We start from the raw sequence: 22,180 nt of genomic DNA on the forward strand, positions 1-22,180 counted from the left end.
CAGAAATCCGCCTGTCTCTACCTCCTGAGTGCTGGATTAAAGGTGTGTGCTACCACTCCTGGCAAGAGGGTTTTTTTTTTTTTTTTAACAGCACAAAATATGAACTAAGTTCATAATCAGTACATGTAGAGGTTGTGCATTTGGATACTGGTAAAATAAAATTCGATGAGAGTGCTGTGTTGTCAGGTATGCCAACCACTTCAGCAACCAATTATCTAATGAAGCTGCCAGAGAACACAGAAAAAACAAACAGGCATGAAAGTCTAATAGACAATAAGTCTAAATGTGTGGTTTTCAAAAAACACCTGCTTAAAAGGCACCACCATGCTCTATAAGGCATATGCCTTAGTTGTTAAAAGTAGAAATTCACATTTCAGAACCCACTTTGATGCTTTATCTTTGTTCTCATCTTGCTCAAGTGTCCTGGAGAACCAAGACACGTGGGGTCTGAGAAGCACAAGGTGTCTGACAGGATCCTTTAGAAGACATAGACTTTCTGTCTTATTGTAGACTGATTCATTAAACACAAGGACTTGTGTGAAAATATAAACATTAGACTCATATCAACTACATATACTTAACAAAAATATACTTGTTATTCCACTCAGTAAAACATGAAGTGTAAGAGAATATGTATTTTAATTTGCATATTTAAAATTTATATTCATTTTTGTTCAAGTCAAAGAACATACTTCCATATTTTAATTTCACAACCATTTGCATTTGAATCAGGGAAGATACAATGTCAACCACCTGCTCTGGCACTGTGTTGCTGCCTGGTCTTGTGTTCAGAATAATAGTCCTCAGTTGAATAAAGTGCTTGAACATCTCCTGTTACATAAAACGCAGCTTCAAACGAAATGCTGGTAAGTGTGATCCTATAAATTCAGACTAACTCACGGAGAAACCTTTGTACTGAAATGTTAATCACACCTTAGTTGACTATGAACAAATTTTATAATCTCAGTTCCAAAGACAAGGGAAATTTGCATATTCTGTATTAGTTCGTTTTATTGACAAATTGTTCCTATCCTTTTTCGGTGTTTTGCTTTGCTGGATGTACATGCATATATTGCGTGCTTTGTCTCTATTAAATGAAATGTCTATTGATAAGAAATTCATTCCTGTATCTAAAGCACCTCCTATTTTTCATGTTAAATGCCAACAATGAAGTTGTTTATTATGCTTGAGGGGAATATATTTCCTTATGCTTTGTATATAAAATATTTAGCAAAATAGAATCTCAGCTAGAAAGAGTTAGTGTTCTCTAGTACATGTAGTAATTTAAGAAGGAAATAGAAGTGTTAAAGCACTACAAAGAGTCTGGGTTCCATGGAAGATTTTTTAAAATAAATTAGCAAATGATAATTATCAGTATTTATGGAGTACCATGGAATGCTTATGGTATGTGTAGATATTGTGAAATGATGAAATTCAAGCTAATTAACATATTTATTACTTCACATACTTGTTTCATTCTGGCGAGTACATTTAAAATCTCCTGTCTTCACAATTGTGAAAAACACAATGCATTATTAACTACAGCCACCATGCTTTGTAAACCAGAACTTCATCCTAGTGTTTAAATTAACCTCTGTCACACTGACTAACATCTCTCCTTTCTGCATATGAAATGCCCCCTCAAGCACCCGACAGCTATCATTACAACTAAACCATGAATTTGGACTCTTTGGATTTCACATGTGAGACCATGCAGGATTTATCTTTCTGTGCTTGTCTTACTCCACTTAGGATAGTGGCCTCCAGTTCATCATGAGAGAACTCAGGGTGCTTTTCTTTATTGAAGGCTCATAGTATTCCCCTGTGTATCTATCACCACATTTTCTTTATCTACTCACCCATCAACCACTTTCTTGTTTTCTTTCTTTCTTTTTTTGTATCACACAACTTTTCTGAATTTGTTTATTGATTCTAACCAGTTTTTCTGTAGACAACTTAGAGTTTTCTATATGTAAGATCACTTGTCACTGTTGTTAGCAAGTAGAAAACTTTCTTCTTCCCTATCAGGATGCTTGAATTTCTTTCCATTGCCTAACTGTTCTGGTTAGAACCCAGTGATATTTTGATGACCGTTGTGGAGAGTGGAGCATGTCATTCTTACTGTAAAGCACACAGCCTCATGTTGAGCATGGTGCTAGCTGTAGGCATGCCATCTATTTTCTTTACGTGTTGAAGAATTTTAAAGGATATTTCCAAAGGAGTTGATCCGAGGTGTTGCTTCTGTCAAAGGAAGAAAGGTGTCTTTCATTGACAATTATCATTATTAACATCTTTCATACTGTAACAAATGAAAAGTTCAACTGACACCGGGCATGGTGGTACATGCATTTAATCGTAGCACTTGGGAGGCAGAGTGGATCTCTATGAGTTCAAGGCCAGCCTGGTCTACATAGTGAGTTCCAGGACACCTGAGGCTATGGGGAGACCCTGTCTCAAAAAGACCAAAAATTCAACTGAAATATATTTTGTAACTATAACTCTTACTTCCACCTGCTACTAGCCCATGCTATACCACTGTACTTCATATTAGTAAATTCCAGGTTTCTCACAATTAACTGTATACTTTCAAAGATTTGGATCATTAATTTTTCTTGAGAAGTTTTGCATCTATGTTTTTCAGAGAGATAGGTCTATAATTTTCTTTTTTTGTTGGGTCTTTGTCTGGTTTTGGTATTAGGGTAATACTGGCTTCATAGGGAAAATTTGGGAGTGTTTTTTCCTTTTCTATTTTATGGAATAGTTTGAGGAGTATTGGTGTTCATTCTTTTTTGAAGGTTTTGTAGAATTCTGTTTCCATCTCGTCCTGGGTTCTTTTTAGTTGGGAGAGATTTTTAATTACTGCATCTATCTCATTGGTTGTTATGAGTCTGTTTAAATTACTTATGTCATTTTGATTTACCATTTCTATGCTATATTGAGAAATGTGTTCACTTCTTTTATATTTTTTACTTTAGTGGCATATAGATTTTTAAAGATATGTTATTACAGATTTCTGAATTTCCTCAGTGTCTGTTGTAATGTACCCCTTTAAAACTCTGAGTTCGTTTATTTGGGTTTTCTCTTTCTTTTGGTTAATTTGGCTAAAGATTTGCCATTCTTTTTAATCTTTTCAAAGCATCTTCATTTCATTGATTCTTTATATTGTTTTCTTTATTTCCAGTCCATTAATTTCAGCCTTAACCTAAATTTTCTCTTCCCTGTTCTCTTCTTAGGTTGACTTGTACTTGGCACTCCAACGTCTTTGGATGCATCTTAATTTATATGAGATGTTTCTAATTTTCTGGCGTAGGTACTTGATACTGTAACTTTTCTTCTTAGGACTGCCTTCCTTGTGTCCCAAATGTTTTGATTTGTTGTGGTTTCATTTTTATTCAGGTCTAAGAAAATTTTAATTTCTTCATTGATTTCTCTTGTGATCTAATTTTCATTCAGTGTGTTAACTTCTAATGATTTATGCATTTTCCTATTTTTATTGTTACTGATACCTAGCTTTAATTCTTTGTGGTCAGATAGAATACAAGATGATATTTCAATTTTCTTGAATTTATGGAGACTTGCTTTATGTGGTCAATTTTGGAGATTATTCCATGGGCTGTTGAGAAGGAAGTGCATTCTTTGGTGTGTGAGTGGGATGTTCTGTAGATGTCTGATAGGTACATTTGATTTATGGTGCCGTTTAACTCCAGGGTTTCTCTCTAGCTTTTGTCTGGATGACCTGTCTATTGGTGACAGTATTGAACTCACCCACTATCACTATGTTGGAGTCAATATGAGATTTTAGAATTAATAAGGTTTCTTTTCATGAAATTGAGTGCCCCTGTGTGAGTTGCATATATAGTGCATATATGTTTAGGATTTTTTCTATGATTTTATTAGAAATATTTTCTGTGCCTTCGACTGGGGTTTCTACTTCTTTTATGTTTATGATTTATATGTTTGGTCTTTTCACTGTGTCCCAGATGTCTTGCATATTCTGTTCCTGGCATATTTTAGATTTGACATTTTATTTGTTTGAGTGATCCATTTCCCCAACCTTGTCTTCAAGGTCTAATATTTTCTCTGTTCCCTTTCCTTCACTTTCTTTTTGCTTCTTTCTTCTAGGCTTTTTTATTTTGTTTTGTTTAAATTATTTCATTCAATTATTTGTGTTTCCATGGTCTTCATTCAGTCTTTTATTCATATCCTCTTTTGAGTCCCTTGAGCATATTTGCAATTGCTGTTTTGAAATCATTGTCTTGTGGATGCATGTAGTTGTCATTCTCAGGAACCATTATAATAAGGATGTTACTTTCTGTAGTAGCCATATTATCTTGGTTATTCATGTTGTTTTTGGTTTTTTTCAATGGGACAGTTGAGGCAAAAAGCCTAATTCTCACCTCAAAAGGTATTAAGAGGTAGTTTTTTTTCTGGAGCCAAATATGAGTGACTATGGCCTGTGAACACAGATTTAGGTTTTCCCAATTACCATGTTCCAACGAGGCAGCATTTCATGAACTTCTTACAGTCACAGAACGAAGATCATAAATCAACACACTCTTCAAATACATTGGTAGGGACATTCAGTAGGCAGGTCATAGTGAAGCTGGGGGAATTGTACTATAGGTCTCAGATGCTATCTCATGACTCTGATTGGTGGAAACTTTCTTTGTTAAGGTAATACATTCTGTTAGTCACAAGAATATTAAGTCAGAAACAGAAATGGGCTAAACATGGTCCAAGATAAATTGTAAATAGACTGTGGATCTGCAATATTCCAAACTCTCCGCAGTCATTGAAATCCTAATCAGTTGGCCAGTCTCGCAGGAAGTTCAGTCTAAGATGCAAGATTTTCCTGAGAACTTTTTGGTTATAAGACCTAGGCATCTGGACTTGTGTGGTGGTATTTCTTGGTAAGGGTAAGTGATTGTGTCTTTATTGGATGTTTATTTAACCTTCGTTTGCTCTTTCCTCAACTTGTCGGTTATGATCCAGCTAAGTTGTGCTTGTTGTTCAGTTTTGGGATCACTTTATGTTGATGTGCGATTGGGGTGAAAGCAGAGGTCTCAGTGCATTTAGAGATAGCTGCAAATTTTGAGTTGAGCTTCAAGGACCTACTCCACAGAGTCCTGGATAATCAGGAATGGGGGATGCTAGGTGAATAGGTTGGCAGATAGGTTAGTCTGGGAGGTCCCATCTGCAGCTCACAGAGCTCTGATGGTCTGTAGTAAGGAAGTTTCAGGGACTAGGACTTACTACCACAAATCTGGGGAAAGGAAGGATTCCAGAACTCCACGCTGGATCGAGTGCTGCGATATCAGAGGTGACTCACTCTGCCAAGATTGGGGGTTATGGGGAGGCTTGCATACCTGAAGCATATCTGGGATGGGAAAGGATGTCTGTGACTGGAGCACACCTGAGAGCTAAGACAGCAGACTGCTAGGGAGCTTCAGGAAGGCAGGTCAGGACCCCAAGTCTGGGGAAGGGAGAAGGAGTGCAGATCTGGGAGGGGAAAGAGCAATGTGATTTTAATAGGTATGTTTAAATAAAGAGCTCCTAAGTTAAACAAGGTTAAAAGTCTTTTGTGGTATGAATTAGGCTGCTCTAGATGCTCTAGTGACACATTTAGGCCATTCTTTATAGTAAATAAGTTGCAAGAGAGTCAAATAATGATTTAGCTTTCAAAAAGACAAGCAATGCATATGAAAATACACACGTTGGCAAAGAAGGCAGGAACTTCCTCAGTGAAGGCCAACAAAAACTCATTGTTGCCACGGATACAGGTGTAGTGGCACTAGTGCCCAAGAACAACCTATAGCTCAGTATAAAAACCATATACCCTTGAGTGTAAACTTAAGATGCTAATTAGACATGTATGAGACCTTGCTATGTAAATGTGCAGGAAGCCCATGCTATCGTAACATAAAAGCCCGAAATCTACACCAAAGAAACAAGGCAATAGCTGAGCTTTCTCCCTGTTCCCACTCACTTCTCTCCTTTTAGAAGCATTCTCTCTTAATAAACCATCTCTACTTTTGCTGAAAACAAACAAAAAAACCAACTGAATTAAGTAAAACTACTTTATTTCTTAGAAAACTCTAACTTCATTAAAAAAAAAAGAAGCTATATTTTAACACAAAAAATAACATGGTTGGTAATTACCAAATAAAAAAGTTTAAAAATATAAACAATTTAGAATATCTAATTCTTTATTGTCTCAGTACACATTTATTAATTTGCCAGTAATTTATATTTAAGATTGTTAATATTTAGGAGCCAGATATCTTTAGACTTACTACTTTATAGATTTGAAGGGGTAGAGCTAATACAAAACTATTCTTATTTATTTAAAACTATTCATTTTTATTTAAAATGAAAATATTGAAGTCAGCTTACGAGGTTTACTAGTGACTAGAACCAGATTCTAAAGTCCCAGCAGAAGGCATTACCCAGGGCATTATTCACTGTCATCTGGATTCATTGTTGAGTCTCGAGTCACCTGGTCTTGACTATTTTTTTCCTAGGAAGATATTATGGGAGTCGTCAAATGAGGCAGGAAAGGTAGCATGTTGACTGAATGAGGCGAGGAGTAAACTGAGAAAAGTGGTAACCAGTGACTGCAGATAATAGAAAGGGTGTGCTGGCTGTTGGAGTTTGGTCAAATAGTTCTGCTTCTACATGGTGACTGAGTACTGTCAAATAGTTCTGATTCTGCTTTGTGTTTGAATTTCATTTTAAGACAATAACTTACTAAGATGACTATAGTCAACAAAAACTATTGATGTTAAAAGACTGACCAGAGCTGTCAAGATCACTCAACAGGTAAAGGCACCAGCAAGCCTGATGACCTGAGTTTGATCTCTGAACCCATACTATGGAAAGAGAGAACTGACTCCGCACATTGTCTTCTGCCCTACACATGTATGCCCTGACACTTGTATGAGTATGTGTGTCTGTGTACACACACACACACTCTAAATAAATAAATGTAAAATATATTTTAAAAGACTAATTTTTAAGTAAGCATTAACTATGTTAATGATAGCATCACACTAAATATAAAGAATAACTTTTCATATTGCAAAGTGTTTAGCATATATACTTAACAGCGTGGATAGCTGTCCAGAGTGTCACTCCAGGTAAAATGAAATGTGCTGCAGTTATCAAACTAAGGCAAAATAGCCTCTCTGTTATTGTTCCGTGGTGCCGTGAAAAATAAAGAAAAAGAGCAACATATTGAGAATAAATAGAAATACTGAAGCAATGGGAATTTTAAAAGGTCTAGTGAGAAACAGACTGTAAAGACTTTCTTGACTGTGACACTAGTACAAAGATTCCATCGTTTTAACACCTGAAATACAATGCCAGGGAGCTTTAGGAGTAACCTGTGAAGCATCATTTTCCTTGTCTATCAGAAAATAACATAATGAAGAATAATACAGAAGGATTTGAAGCAATGAGAAACAAATCAACTGATATATCTTTATAGTGGCAGAACTGCTTATGTCCACACAAATAAGTTTCTCATCTGTGCCTTCTAACTCTTTTGGTCTGTAGATAGCCCATGATTTTCCTGTGAGCCTTCTTGTATGAGGCCCTTTTTAAACAGTCTACAACACAAAACAAAAGCAAAACATTTCTAAGTCTGGAAATGAACAAGGCCAAGATCACGGAGGACTCAAGGAAAGCTATCAGAGAGTTAGAACAGCCTTGCCGGGGACCAGGACATCCCAAAATAAGGAAAAGAAGCACTAAAAAGCAAAACATTATAAACAAAAACAAGAAGAATCGGAAGACCAGAGAATGCAGGAGCGCCTCCCAGCTATCAAGTGGCCTTTATCTGCTCAGAGCTGAAGAAAAACAGCTTGCTGGAAAGCAGATTGCTACCTAATGTGGCTAAATTTTAGATGCTGCTTCAGACTCTCAATAAACTGCCACATTTGCTCTGGGGAGACAAGCCAAACCCAAAGGTTTGCTAATGTAACGTGGAAGTAATGAATTGTATTTCTAATTGAATTGTTGGCCAGTGGAGATGGCTGAGAAGAGCAGCATGACATTTGAGTGGAGCATCATCATGTAAAATCCTATCCCCTAAGCATAGTCATCAATCCAATGTGCTCCATGAATGTGTTCCCAAAAGACAATGAAAACTATATCAGCATGGCAAATGCTTTCCAGACATATCCTATTTGTGTTTGCATAAAAATGAAACCAAGGGTCCCCAAGGGTCAACTGCTTGGTATGGCCGGTTCACCCTCCTCTTTCTGGCTAGATCACTGACATCCTGCTCTGTCTCTGTCCCCAACCCTTTCATGTTTACAGGACAGTGTAACTAGAGCCATTTGACAAAGGTGTGTGTTATAAGTCTCTCTTCTCTCTTCACAAGTGGGAATGGCAATGTGTAGAGCCTCTGTTCATTTTCTTGATTCTCTTTAATTCATATCCTGGATGGCCCACTGATTTTTTTAAATCCTCTGCTCTGATTATAATCAGTTGGTCTGTTTCAGGGAGAAATATAAATTTATTCATTGTCATATAATTCAGTGAAAAAACCATTTGGCCTCAACTTAGAAAACTTGTGTTTTGGACCTTTTACTACCTGTCTAATTTTCCATGAGTCACTTACACCAATGAACCAGTTTGTTACACATTTAGAGAGTCAGGAACTACTTTAAAGAGTTTCTGAGAGAATTAAATAAAATAGTTCTTCCTGAATACATTATGTTCTGCTAACTCTGATTTGAGCTAATTTTCCCCAGTAAGGTCCCACCTCATAAGCTTTTACATCAGTACACATTCTTCTCTTAAGTTACTCAAACTAGAAGCCTTATCTATCCTACCATCCTTTCTCAATGCAGTGTCTGAATGGGTTGTAAATACATCCATTAGATTTCAGACTTACTCCTTTGCTGTCTGTTCCCGACTACAATCCCACTGTGAGCCCCTATCATCTCATGACTTTTTTATTTCTGTAACTGGTCTCTTGGATGTAAATCTTTCCCCTCAATAATGCGTCACCTTCGATCTGCTGCCAATGTTACAATAAATGTGATTGCGCCCCTTTCCAGCTTGACAGTTTTTAATAAGAAGCATCTTTACAAGGCACAAGAGTTACAGCTTAGTTAATGTTGGCACAACTTAAGACAAAGTGAAACATGGAAATGAAAGATCCACAGTGTGGATTCACCACCATTAACTACTGAGCTGTGTTCCCACCCTTGTAAGAAATCTTTGTAAGAGTTATGATCTTCTCAGAGTAATCATGCTGACACTCTTCTTGGTTCCTGACATAGTATTTTCATGGACCCTAATCTGCTTGTCCAGGTTTCATTTTACTTAACCAGAACCAGAAGAAACCTTGACATTTCAAAGTAAGATATTTATGTTCGCAGACGTCAATGTGTTTTAAAACAGTGGCTCCAATTTATTTAGAACTGTGCTCCCGTGTCCTCCTCCCAGAGTTTACCCACAAGGACAAAGCACACTCCCGTTTCCTCACTTCTCGCTTCCTTTCCATGTCCCTGTAAGCTCTGTTTTCTATGTCTATCACCCGAGTTTTCCCAAGTCTTGAGAAACATGAAGAGACAAACATGAAGCACAGAATTAAGACTCTGGATACTTAGAAATTCCAGTAACCTAAGGAAAGGATGATCTGTATTTTCTCGGGTTCTATGAAAGACAGGATAAACAGACTAATGTTACTATTTTTCTCTCCATTTTTAAAACATTTCTTTGGGGCAACAAGGCTACCACATTTCTGTGCTGCACGTGTGTATTTCCCATCTCTTTGCTTAGTCCAGGTTGATCAATTTGTGACTTGTGCTGTTCCTGAGGGTTGCTGTACTGTTGACCTCTCTTTCATTATAAATTTTCAATGTTGTATGAATTTTGATATACTTTGTGTTTTCTGAAATATTTGTGGCACGATTAAAATAACTTTTATAAATGTTACTTATTGGAGAAGTTTTAATTCTTAAAAAAAATGACAATCTGCTCATTGAGGAAATAGGTATAAAAAGGAAAGAAATCCCAGGAATCTTTCAGGTACTGATGTTTCTAACTTCCTTATGAATGTGTGGGTGTAAATAATAGATATTGTTACTATTAATCCTTAGCCAAACCAGATAAATGTGCATCAGTCTCTATTTACACAATGGCCGGATTATATATTATTATAAATCACTTTGCATGTGTTTAGTTTCAAATCAGAACTATGGCAGTGTGCTGATAATTGAGGCTTTTCCGCATTGTGATGAGCTTGAGCAGAATGTAGTGCTGTGTCCAAAGTTCCAGCCCACGTCAACGTCAACCTGAGCTCTTCTTTGTATGCACATTGATTTTCGATTTGGACTTTCAGCACACTCCAGTTTACAGGAATTGATGCTTCTATTCTATTTTTGGCAGGGCATTTTTGGTTATAGAAAATGTTGCAGTCAGTAGCATTGATTGAAAATAGTGTTTCTGGTGAAGCAGCATTTTTTGCACTGTAGGTAGCTGGCGCAGTGATCATTCTCAATCCATAGCGGACAGAGCATGCCCTAAGTTAGACACAGTTTTCCAGGCATAAAAAAGAACACAAAAAGGAAACGCTAATGATGTCTCTGCCTAGGGGCCAGGGCCTGGGGGAAGCTCATGGTCTCTGTGACCCTCTTCTCTATTCCGCATGGTGAAGCGTGCATGGTGAATGCTGGAGGTCATCTAGACCTCTTCTGTCACTCTGAGACTCTACAGAAAAAGTTGCTGAATTCCTATCTTACAACACTGAGAAAACAGTAATTCAACCCAGCTCAACATTTTAATCCCATCAATTTAGATCGAATGTTTTCTTTCAAATTCACAGTACTCCATGAACATCAGATTTTGCTATATTTACTATTTAAGTAAATGAGCAAATTAGAAGAAAAATGACTGAAAGGAGATTCATCATCTGTTTTATAGCAAATCTAAGTAGTGGAAGAACAAAAGTTTTTTGCAATATTTCTGATCCCAAAGTCCATACATATCATACTATATATATCAGTTAGGAACGGTCTTCTCTTCTTAAAGAAATCAGCTAGACTTGCATAAGCAGACAGGGATTCAGTTATTGCACTCGACAAGTAGTGAATTTTAATGAAGATGCTCAAGGAAAGCCCAGACTTAGGCCCATCTTAGCTCCCTGGTCTGTTATCCCTAGCATGTGACTTTCACTATAATTGCAAGAAGGTGGTTCAAATTCTGGTATCAAGTATGCAGTCCAGATAGGAGGAAAAGGATGAATAAAAGCAAACAGGATCCCTCTGCCAAATTTGCTATCTTTGTTAACCAGAAAAGTAATAACTTACATAAGAAATTTTCTTTACATGCTTCTTTTTTGTGTTTTGTCTTGTTTTGTTATGAAAGAGTTTCACTATGTAGTCTGGGTTGGCCATGACCTTATATTCCTCCCACCTCAGCTTCTGAGTGCTGGATTACAGGTCTGTGTCACTATAGCTAGCTGTATGATTTTATTTACATCTCCTTGACCAAATCTTCAAGACATGATTTTGCATATATTCAAGAAAGTCTGAGGAATGAATTTTAAATGAAATTTACTTAGCTATAATTTAGATATAATGAGAGTTGCATTTTTTATGCAGATATAATTTTGACAAATACTACTCATAATCACTGCTCCAATCAAGGAACACAACATTCCATATTGCAGACGGAGCCTGAACTGAGCATCTTGCTATCTTGAATAAAACTCAGGCTCCGTTAAGTAGGTAGTAGTCAGCATCTGCCATAGTAAGGTTTAAAGTTGAGGAGTTTAAAAAATATGACTTAGAAAAAAATTGAAAAACATGAAATACTTAGAAAATGTCTGTTATAGTCAGCCAATCATAAAAGGGAATATGTTCAAGTTTCTCAGGATTATTTATGTCTAAATCCTTAATGCTAAAAAGAAAGGAATTTGATAAGTCTTAAATCTGTTCAGACTGTTGATCTCCTCTTGGTTTTACTCTGGAGGACGGAATCACAAAGGACCCTGGATAGCCCAAACAATCTTGGGCAAAAAGAACAATGCTGGGGAAATCACCATACCAAATCTCAGATTATATTACAGAGCTATAGTCATCAAAACAGCATGGTACTGGCACAAAAATAGGTAGATCAATGTAACACAATAGAAGACCATACAACTTCAACCACCTGATATTTGACAAAGGTGCTAAGAATACACAATGTAGAAAGGACAGCATCTTCAACAAATGGTGCTGGCAAAACTGGATCTCCACCTGCGGAAAAATGAAACTTGACCCTGATCTTTCACCTTGCACAAAAGTCAACTCCAAATGGATCAAAGACCTCAACATAAAACTTGAAACAGTGTGGAGAACCCTCAAAAAACTAAAAATGAACCTACTATATGATCCAGTGATACCACTCCTTGGCATATTTCCAAAGGACTCATCCTACTGTAGAGAGATACCTGTACATCCATGTTTGTTGCTGCTCTCTTCACAATAGCTAAGAAATGGAAACAACCTAAATGTCCCTCAACTGACGAATGGTTAATGAAAACATGGTACATCTCAATGGAGTTATACTTAGTAGTAAGAAAAAATACAACTATGGAATTTGCAGGTAAATGTATAGAGCTAGAGAGTGTTGTACTAAGTGAAGTAACACAAACTCAGAAAAGCAAGTGACATATGTTCTCCCTCATTTGTGGATTGCAGCACCAATCCCTTTTATGTGAGTATGTAAATTCTGAAGTAACACCAGGAGCCAGGTAAAGGCAAAGGATACATGGAGGTAAAGGAAAAGAAGCAACCAGAAAGGGGCATAGTAGGGGACAGATGTTACCCGAGGAGGTGGAAAAGCTGGGAGTAATCTGCAGGGAGGAGAAGGAGGGACATGCAAGGGACTATGATGTGTGAAGGAAGTCGGGAGAGCAAATAATGCAGGAGTTGAGAGGTGTTGAGGGGAGGGTGTGGACAATGGGGGCACTGTGACTATGGAGGGAGGGAGGAAGGAAGCCAGATGGGAGAAAAAGAGTGGAGGTGAGTGAATCTCAGGGGGCTAAGAAACCTAGAGGCAAAAGTGATGTCCTAGAAACCCAATGAGAAATGCACATAGAGTGTCTGAACATTAATGAATGTGTATACCTGGGAGCTGCTTGGCAGGTATGGCGGTATCAGATAGAAGAGACTTCCCTTAGCGTGGCAAACATTCTGTACATGACTCATCAAAAACGTTTCTTTTTGCAACAGATGGAGGCTACTGCAGAGTTGCACATCTGGTCAGGCACAGAAAACATATGCTTGGGAGATGCCCAGTACTAGGTGACACATCTGCAATGCAATATCTACAACTGAGGCTCATAGAGCATAGCAGAATAAGGGGGAGAGAGAGGGCTAAAGTACTCCTCAACTCTCACCAGTGAGGCTTCCATGTACATCAGAGTGTGATGTACACAGAAGGCCATAACTGGCCAAGTTGTGGAGAATAAGAGACTGTAGAGTGTAGGAATGGACTCTTATACTGAACCTCACCCACCCATGACTCAGGGATCATTGTGAAAGAGGAGGCAGAAAGGTTGTAAAAGCCAGGGGTGGTTCATGAACACAGGGAGGTAGAGGCTTCCAGGCCATTGGAGGCTTGCTCATGTGAGCCTGTGGCAGCAGTGGGATTGAATGTGGGACCCATGTCAGCTCAGTGAAAGAAGGGCCCAAAGTGAGTTGAGAAATAGGTGGTGGGCCAGCACTACATAGAGAACTATTTGAGACTGGTTGCTTCTGGATGAGGGAGAGGATGACTTATACAGGACCACTGGATGGGCTGACTAGACTCCAGTGGTTGTATTTACACTGAAGGACATCTGGGTACAAACACCTGAATGGATAGGACTCAGCGTGTGTGGCAGAAGGCATAGGGTTCAGTGGGGGGATAGGGAGAGGCATGGATGGGGGAGGGGATGTGGATCTGAGTGGGAAATGTGTGAAATTTAAAAAGTTCGATTAAAAAATGTCTTCAGATTTGTCAAATTCAAATAGGGTGATTCTGATGAAAGACTACTGAGATCTGTAAAATCCTGCTTAAATATTTTGTAATCGACTTCATATCTCATAAAAGGCTTTTACTTTTTATACTTTTAATGACTTATTTTATTAGCATTTATTAACTATAGAAAAATAGTGGGTTTTATAACAAATTTCTTACAAGTATAAATGTAATTTGCTCATTCTCCTCTTATTCCTCTTACCCCTCAGTGGACCCCCTTCCTCTTCTCATCAGCACCCTTCCTATGCCTTTCTACTGCCATATTAAGTATTTTGGTCTAGATTCTGCATAGAAGAGAAAATTGCATATTTGTCTTTCTGAGTCTGGATTAATTCATTTAGCATAGTCAGTGTTTCCTTTGGAAAATGATGATGAACTTATTAACCTGAAATATCACAGTAATGACATTCAAATATACTTTTTTATATATCATCAGCTAAATTTATTGGCTACCTAAAGTCAAAGAATCTTCCTATATGCACAATTTTATATTTGCCATCTGTCAGTTCTCTTTCAAACTCCGTCTATTTTAGTTGGATAAAAAAATTACATCAAACATATGTGTTTGAAACTCTCATAATATATGTACATTTACAGATAATATATGTATATTTATGGCTAACAACATTTACTACAAATTCTCAGTTATTATTCAGCATTTTAAAAACCAGTATATGGCCTTGTTCATTTATTTGAAATAATAATTTTATTTTGAGATATTGTATCTTTCACAAAATAAAATTATTGAATTTTTTGAGCACTTGAGAAGACAACTTTTATTTGTTCTCTACTTTGAAAAGAAAATATTCTTCAAACTGACAAGTTGAAAGAACATCAGGTCAGACCCTCTCATAGGGACTCAATGATACCCTTCCAGATCCACAGCTTCTGATGCTTTGTCGTGCAGGATCTATGAAGACATGGGATTCTTTGTAGGGCCTATTACTCTAAATATTGTCAGTCCAGTAGGCTAAACTCATATATCTTGAAAAAATGTCATTCTTTATATGCAGACTTCTATTATAGCTATTGCTGACCAAAATCTTTCTTTATTGAAAATAAACATATCTAGTAATTCAAAAATTCATTTCCTCTAGCCTCAATGTTATTTTTTCCATTAGAAACTTATTAATATTATTTTTCCTTAAATCTTTTTCACTTGTTCATGATCCAGGTTGGATTCAGCACTGGCTTTGTTGGTCCTGGGGGAAGCTGCAAAATTGAACATGGCCTGCTTGAAAACATTAATGGATCTAGTGAGAGATTTCCTTTCAAGCCTCTTGTCTGTTCAGACTCAGGTAACATATTACTAGTTTGGATGTGAAGAAAGATCTGAATGGAAACATACTTCATTTTTGCCATTATTTAAATTGTATATTATATTTGAACATATAATGTGCATACTTTTGTAATAGTTCTAATTAAATATAAATAAATGCAAATGCTATAAAATTTACTATTTAACATATTGTTCTTTATCCATACTATTAAAATTGATATTAGAATAAAATGAGATTATTTCTTTATTATTGAATATTAAGTTTCTTTTCAATTTTTAACAATTAAGTGATATTGAGCTGGAATTCTTGAATTTTTTTTTTCATTTTTGACACGATATGTGTATAGAATGTATTGTGGTCACATTGATCTCTATTACTCGCTCACTCCCTCCTCCCAATTTGCCTGACCCTCCCCTTCTTGCAAGCTACTCTTCTTATTTTGTTTTTGTACCCACTGAATTTGTAAGAGTATGGGTGGGGGATTATTTACTGGAGTTTGGGTCACTTACCAGTGGCTACACAACCATTAGGGAGCGATGGAGCCTCATGAATCCCTCACCAACAATGACAGAATGTTCAAGGGCCTGATCTTGTGAAAGTATCGATAGGACGATAGGACAGATGTGCACAGCTGCTGTATGTTCATGATTGCAATCGACATGTTATGTCCAGAACACAGTGTTTCAAAGGATTCCTCCCACCCTTCAGCTCTTACATTCTTTGGGTCATTTATCCTTACCACTTTGAGCATGTATGAGTTGCTACATTAACTGCCTGCCACTCAGTGCTAAAAGAAGTTTCTCTGTCCAAGGCTGAGAACAAATTAGCCTATGGGTTTAAATATGAATATTAAGAAGGCAGTTTGGCTACATGCCCACTTAGTAAAACAACAGTAGAGTATTTCTTCTTAAGGTCTGCAACCTCCACACCCATAATGTCTTTACCAGGTTTACAGTATCAGGCATGTATTCCGTTCTGTGAATCTGGTTTCAATACAATGAAATGGTTACCCCCAAACTGTCATGCCACTGTTGCACCAGTGGGGATATGCTGCCAGGTATATTGGTATTATTGCATGCAGGGTTCACTGCCGGGGAAGCTTGATGGTTTTTCTCTCTTTGAAGTCTATACAGCACATTAGAATAAATTACCAAAATTAAATTACTGAGTGAAATATTATTTTATGTGTGTGTACTTGAGCATATATGGTATTTGCAAGTGCTAATGCACCTCTCTCTCTCTCTCTCTCTCTCTCTCTCTCTCTCTCTCTCTCTCTCTCTCTCTCGACCAGAGGTCAATATCAGGTTTCTTTGTTTATCTTTCTGTATCTTATTTTCTGAGACAGGCTCTCTCACTGAACCTAGAACTCATAGATTGAGTAAGCTGTCTTTCCAAGAAGACCCTAAAATCCTTCTGTCTCTACTTCTGAGCACTGGGGTTAGAGGCATGCATTGCCACATGTCACACCTTTTTTTTTTTTTTTTTTTTTTTTTTTTTTTTTTTTAATAATGTGGATTCTGGGGATCTGAACTCAGGTCTTCAGGTTTACATAGCAAGCACTTTACCCACTGAGCCATCTCTCCAGTCACCTCCTTTACTGATGAACGTTCTTTTAAGGTTCTTGGAACACATGCACAAATAATTTTCTGAAAGTTGCAGTACATTTATATTTCTGTGAATATGAAAGTAACACACCCTAGAAAAGATTATTTTCTACATGGTATGGAAAGTATTATTTCTAACCACAGATACTTGGTTCTGATAACAGTGCCAGGTATGGGCTCCATCTTGTGAAGTGGGCCTTAAATCCAACAGGAACATGTTTGGACCTTCCCATAACATTTGTACCACTATTGCACTAGTTGGCATATCATACCAGGCTAGTCATTATTGTAACATGTAGGATTCACGGCTGGGTAAGGTTGTACCTGATAAACTGACCAGACTCCAAGGGATGGACCCATACCCAAGAGCATTTGGGGAACACAAATTAGACTCAATGGGCCTTTTGAAGTAGAAAACTAGTATCAGAGGACATGAAGATGGGGTGGGGTTGGAGATGGCAGAGGCTATCTGAATAGGATAAAAACACATTGTATGAAATTCTGAAAGAATTGATAAGATATTCTTAAAAGAAAGTATTTATTTTAGTTAATTATTTGAGGATTTCATACATGTATACAATGTATCTTAGTTAAATCTACTGGCACTTCCTCCCCTCCAACACCACTTAGGCACCCCACCACTCCTCCCTCCCAACTTCACACACTCTTTTTTAACCCACAGAGTACACTTAGAGCTTCCAGTATATGCAAGGAGTAGGGTCAATCTGCTGTAGTATGGGTAGCCTATCAGGGGCTGTATCCCTGAGGAAAAATGACTCTCTCTCAATAGATTAATTTATATTCTACTGATTATTAGAGAAATTAAATACCTTTTATTATATTATCTGCTTATATTTTTAAAGAGTTTTTATACAATCTATTCATCAAAAGCTATATTTTAAAGAGTATATTTAGAAATTTTAATTTATTTTGTTTTCTAACAACTCCATAGAATTTGAAAACATTTTTTTTTTTGTTACACCCATACTATATATGGTTTCTAATGACAACAGAATGTACTTTGGTTCTTTCTTATCTATTTTTGTATTTTTTTTTTCAGGAAGAAATGTATAAGGCGTATGACTTTTCCTGGGCCTACAATGTCATCCTTACATATACAACGATCATTGCAGAAATTTGCTTGTATGCAGCTACTTCTTACCTGAGAAAAACTGCTTTGATTGGGTTCTGTGCCTGTAAACATCCAAAGGAATATACTTTGCTCATGGAAAAATCAAAAGAAGAGCCAGAATTGCAGGAAGCAAGCATTTTAAGTCTTGTGAAATATTTCACTTCCAAAATGTCAGATAATTGTAAGTTATTTTCCATCTTAGTGAATATTTTCTAAATGTCCCTGTGTACTAAGTATAGTAATAACTTTTTCACAAAATTTTTTGCCCCTGAAACTGAGAAATATCTTTAAGTTTAGTAAGACTTCTTAGGGAGAATACTTCCTGATTTATTTTTTATTGAACTTTGAAAATTTCATACAATATTTTCCACTCACATCCAGACACCCTCCTCCATTCATGCCTCTGCCCCCACCCCCAAACCCTATGCATTCTGCCATACATGCTGAGTCCTATTCATTCAGGCATTTGTACCCAAATGTCCTTTAGTGCAAATGTGTCCACTGGAATCTAATCAGCCCAGCCAGTGGTCGTATGCAAATCACGTTCACCCTCACCCAGCAGGAACCAGTCTAAAATAGTTCTTGATCTTTTGGGCCCTTGTTTGATTGAGCTGACATGGGTCTTGTATTAGATGCCACCGCTGCCACAGGCTCAAATGAACAAGACTCCATTGGCCTGGAAACCTCCACCTCATAACGTTCATGAACCAGCCCTGGCTTACAATCTTTCTGCCTCCTCTTCCACAATGATCCCTGAGCCATGGGTGGGTGAGGTTCTGTGTAAGAGTCCATTCCTACACTCTACAGTCTCTTATTCTCCTAAACATGGCCAGTTGAAAGCCTCACTGGTGAGAGTTGAGGGGTGCATTAGCCTTCTCTCTACCCCTTATTCCAATGTTCCATGAGCCTTGGTTGTAGAGATTTGACTGCAGATATGTCACCTAGTACTGGGCATCCCCCAGGTGCATGTTCTCTATGCCCGATCAGATGTGCAACTCTGTAGTAGCCTCCATCTGTCGCAAAAGAAACTTCTGTGATGAGTGCTTTAAGGCATGTTTGTTGCTCTAAGGGAGATCTCTTCTATCTGACACTTCATTCCCTTCTGAGCAGCTCCTAGGTAAACATATGCATTAATGTTCAGACACTCTTTGTGCATTTCTCGTGGGGTTTCTAGGACATCATTTTCCCCTCTAGGCTTCTAGCCCCTGAAATTCACTCATCTCTATTCTTTTTTCTCCCACCCGGCCTCCTTCCTACCTTCCCAGTACCAGTGCCCCCACCATTCCCACCCTCCCCCCAATACCCCTCAACTCCGGCCACCCTTCCGTTCCCGAGTTCCCTTGCTCCCCCACATCCCTTGCATGTCCCTCCCTCCTCTCCTTCCCGCCTCTCCTCCCTGAAAAATTACTTACAATTTTTCAACCTTAGAGAGAATATTTTATAAAATGGATTTTTTTTTTTGTCTTTTTGAGACAAGGTCTCCCTGTAGCCCAGCTGTCCTGGAACTCACTATGTAGATCAGGCTGGCCTTGAACTCACAGAGATCTTCCGCCTGCCTCTGCCTCCCAAGTGCTGGGACTAAAGGCATGTGCCACCACGCCCAGCTTATAAAATGGATTTTTGGAAGTTTACTATTTTTATTTTATATGTATGAATGTATTGCCTCCATGGTGTAAATGCACCTGTGTTGTGTGATGCTCATGGATGTCAGAAGATGGAGTTGGATTCCCTGGAACTGGAGTTATGAACAGTTGTTAGCCTCCATGTGGGTGCTGGGAACTGAACCTGTATCCTCTGCAAAAGCAGCCAGTGCTCTTAACTGCTGAGCCATCTCTCCAATCCCTAAAGTGAATTGTGAAATCACTAGTTTTAGAAAAACTGAAATGTATTACAAACTCAGTAGATTAATGATTTAAATTGTATAATTGCAAAGAAAAGATGTCTTAAGAATTCTTCGATGTATCTACGATACTGTTCTCCTCTTTACCTTTGCTCCCTTTCTCTAAGGCCTTCTCTCCTCCATCCCTCTTACATACCCACTTTTCCTCTCTGCTCCTCTTCTATGCAGAGACTTCTTTTAATCACTCACTCAGTTCTCATTACTACTATCATTTTGTTCACAGCTTCACCCTATAACCCAGACTGACCTGAGACTGACAATCTTCCAGCCTCAGCCTCCCAAGTACTGGGCTTTCAGATTTGTGTTCACATACCTAAGTCCTATTTACTCAAACATTATAGTACATATTTTACGCCCAGCTTATTCTAATTCATCAAACAGTAGTGGTCCTTGTGTCACATTTAAAGGTAATCTTACTACTGTGATTCTGGGAATAACAAAATCACTAATATTATTTGTGAAAGAGCAGTAGTAATTCAAGAAGTTCTTTTATGCTGATAGAACTTTATAGGTGTATGATGAAAATCTTTGCAATCCATACATTGGTACACTCTGTTGTTTACATGACACTTTCATAATTGAGTCTAGAAAATCAATTCTCAGTTATACTTCTATTAACTTGTATCCAGTATAGTAGCACATAAAATGTGGGCAGTTTCTGGTAGCAAATCTATCATGTAATTAAATAAATCCCCAAGTTTCTGATATAGTTACAAGATTTTAAAAGTATCAACAGAAATAAAATTATCTTTCCTTAGAACCACGATTTATTGATGTGGGATGTGTTACTTGGTTGTAATGAAAAATAGTAAAATTTCAGTAGCAGATATTAATTTCACTCAGAAAACCTATCTCGTATTTTAAAATCACTTTCAGTATACTTTGCTTTAATTAACAAATTGGAAGCTATCATTTCCGAGTCAATTTTCTTCATTCACTTTTTCCCACTTTTCAAAATTATTTTTATTTGTTATTGATATTAGTTTTTAACAGAACTTTATTCTTTAGTGCACAAATGACATTTCTGCAGTGTTAGAAATATTGATAGAGTAAAGGAGCTCGTATTTGTTTACTTTCTGTTCACAATTATACTTACACATAGTGATCAGAAAACTTTTCAGTACACATTATTTTGAACTGCTGTTAAACAAAATATGCTACAAATTACAGACTTTCAGTCTTTCTTGTCTAGCTGTATAACTTGGTGCTGTTTGATTCTTTGGCAGTGAATACAGAAGCAAAGTCTCCATGGAGAGGACTTTTCCCCCCATATACCTCTTGGCCACCCTCCACCTGGGACCTTTTCGTTACATCATCATAATGGGCTGGCCATCTTACTAAAGACACTCAACTTTTTGTTCCTTCTTAGCAGTTCACTTTTTCCAAGCCAGCTGATAATTTCATCAAATTTATTTGCTCCTTGTTAATCTTTTGTCTTTTTTAAATGTGTATTTCTTAAAATTGATTTTTCTGTGCATTTCATACAAAAATACCTTAATTATTGTTATACTCCCTCCATGATCTGCACCTACCATAGCCCCCTCCCCACTGGATTTCATGCATTCTGTCATATATGTTAAGACCTATCAAGTCAAATTAGTGTAACCAGATGTCCCTCAGTGAAAATTCATCCACTGGGGTCTAGTCGCCCGATCTACTGTCTGTCCCTTAAAGATCAGCTCTCCCTCACCCAGCAGTAGTCAACTGCCAATAGTTCTTCAGCTAAGAATGGAGCCTGCTGCCCATTTTCCCAGTTCTATGCTGGGTTTTTGGCTCATTGGGTTTGAATGAGTCTTGTGCATGCTAACACCATTACTGTAGGTTCATATCAGCAAGGTCCCAGGTGCCTATAAGCCTGTTTCCATATAGTCATACACCTTCTCTTCTGGCTTTTACAGTCTTTCTGCCTCCTCTTTTCTGCAATGATCCCTGAGCCCTGGGTGGATGAAGTTTAATATAGGAGACCCATCCAAGGACCCACACTGTGCAGACTCTTATTCTCTGTCCTTTGGTCATTTGTGGCCTTTGGTGTTCATTGCCCTCTGTTGCATGAGAGAACTTTGTTGATGAGAGTTCAGAGATGCATTAGTGTTCACTTTATCCCTCCTTCTACTATGTTCCATGAGCCTTTAGTGTAGAGCTTCCATTGCAGATATGACACTTAGGGTTGGGCATCTCATAAACACTTACTCTCTATATGTGACCAGTTGTGGAACTCTGTAAGAATTTCTGTCTGTTGCAA

The 22,180-nt window shown here is 37.6% G+C and overlaps 1 protein-coding gene across 1 annotated transcript in view; it reads left to right on the forward strand.

Moving 5' to 3' along the window:
* The window catches only part of Tmem232 (transmembrane protein 232), a gene marked incomplete at its 5' end in the record, with an annotated part of 281,982 nt that overhangs the window by 43,206 nt on the left and 216,596 nt on the right, over nucleotides 1-22,180 (forward strand). Inside the window, 3 exons of the mRNA XM_008856022.1 lie at nucleotides 733-866; nucleotides 15,197-15,320; nucleotides 17,967-18,219. Coding sequence (XP_008854244.1) covers nucleotides 733-866; nucleotides 15,197-15,320; nucleotides 17,967-18,219 — 511 coding nt within the window. The remainder of the gene's footprint in view (nucleotides 1-732; nucleotides 867-15,196; nucleotides 15,321-17,966; nucleotides 18,220-22,180) is intronic.

Source organism: Nannospalax galili, unplaced genomic scaffold (genome assembly GCF_000622305.1).
Source record: "Nannospalax galili isolate Female #2095 unplaced genomic scaffold, S.galili_v1.0 scaffold27, whole genome shotgun sequence".
NCBI lineage: Eukaryota > Metazoa > Chordata > Mammalia > Rodentia > Spalacidae > Nannospalax > Nannospalax galili.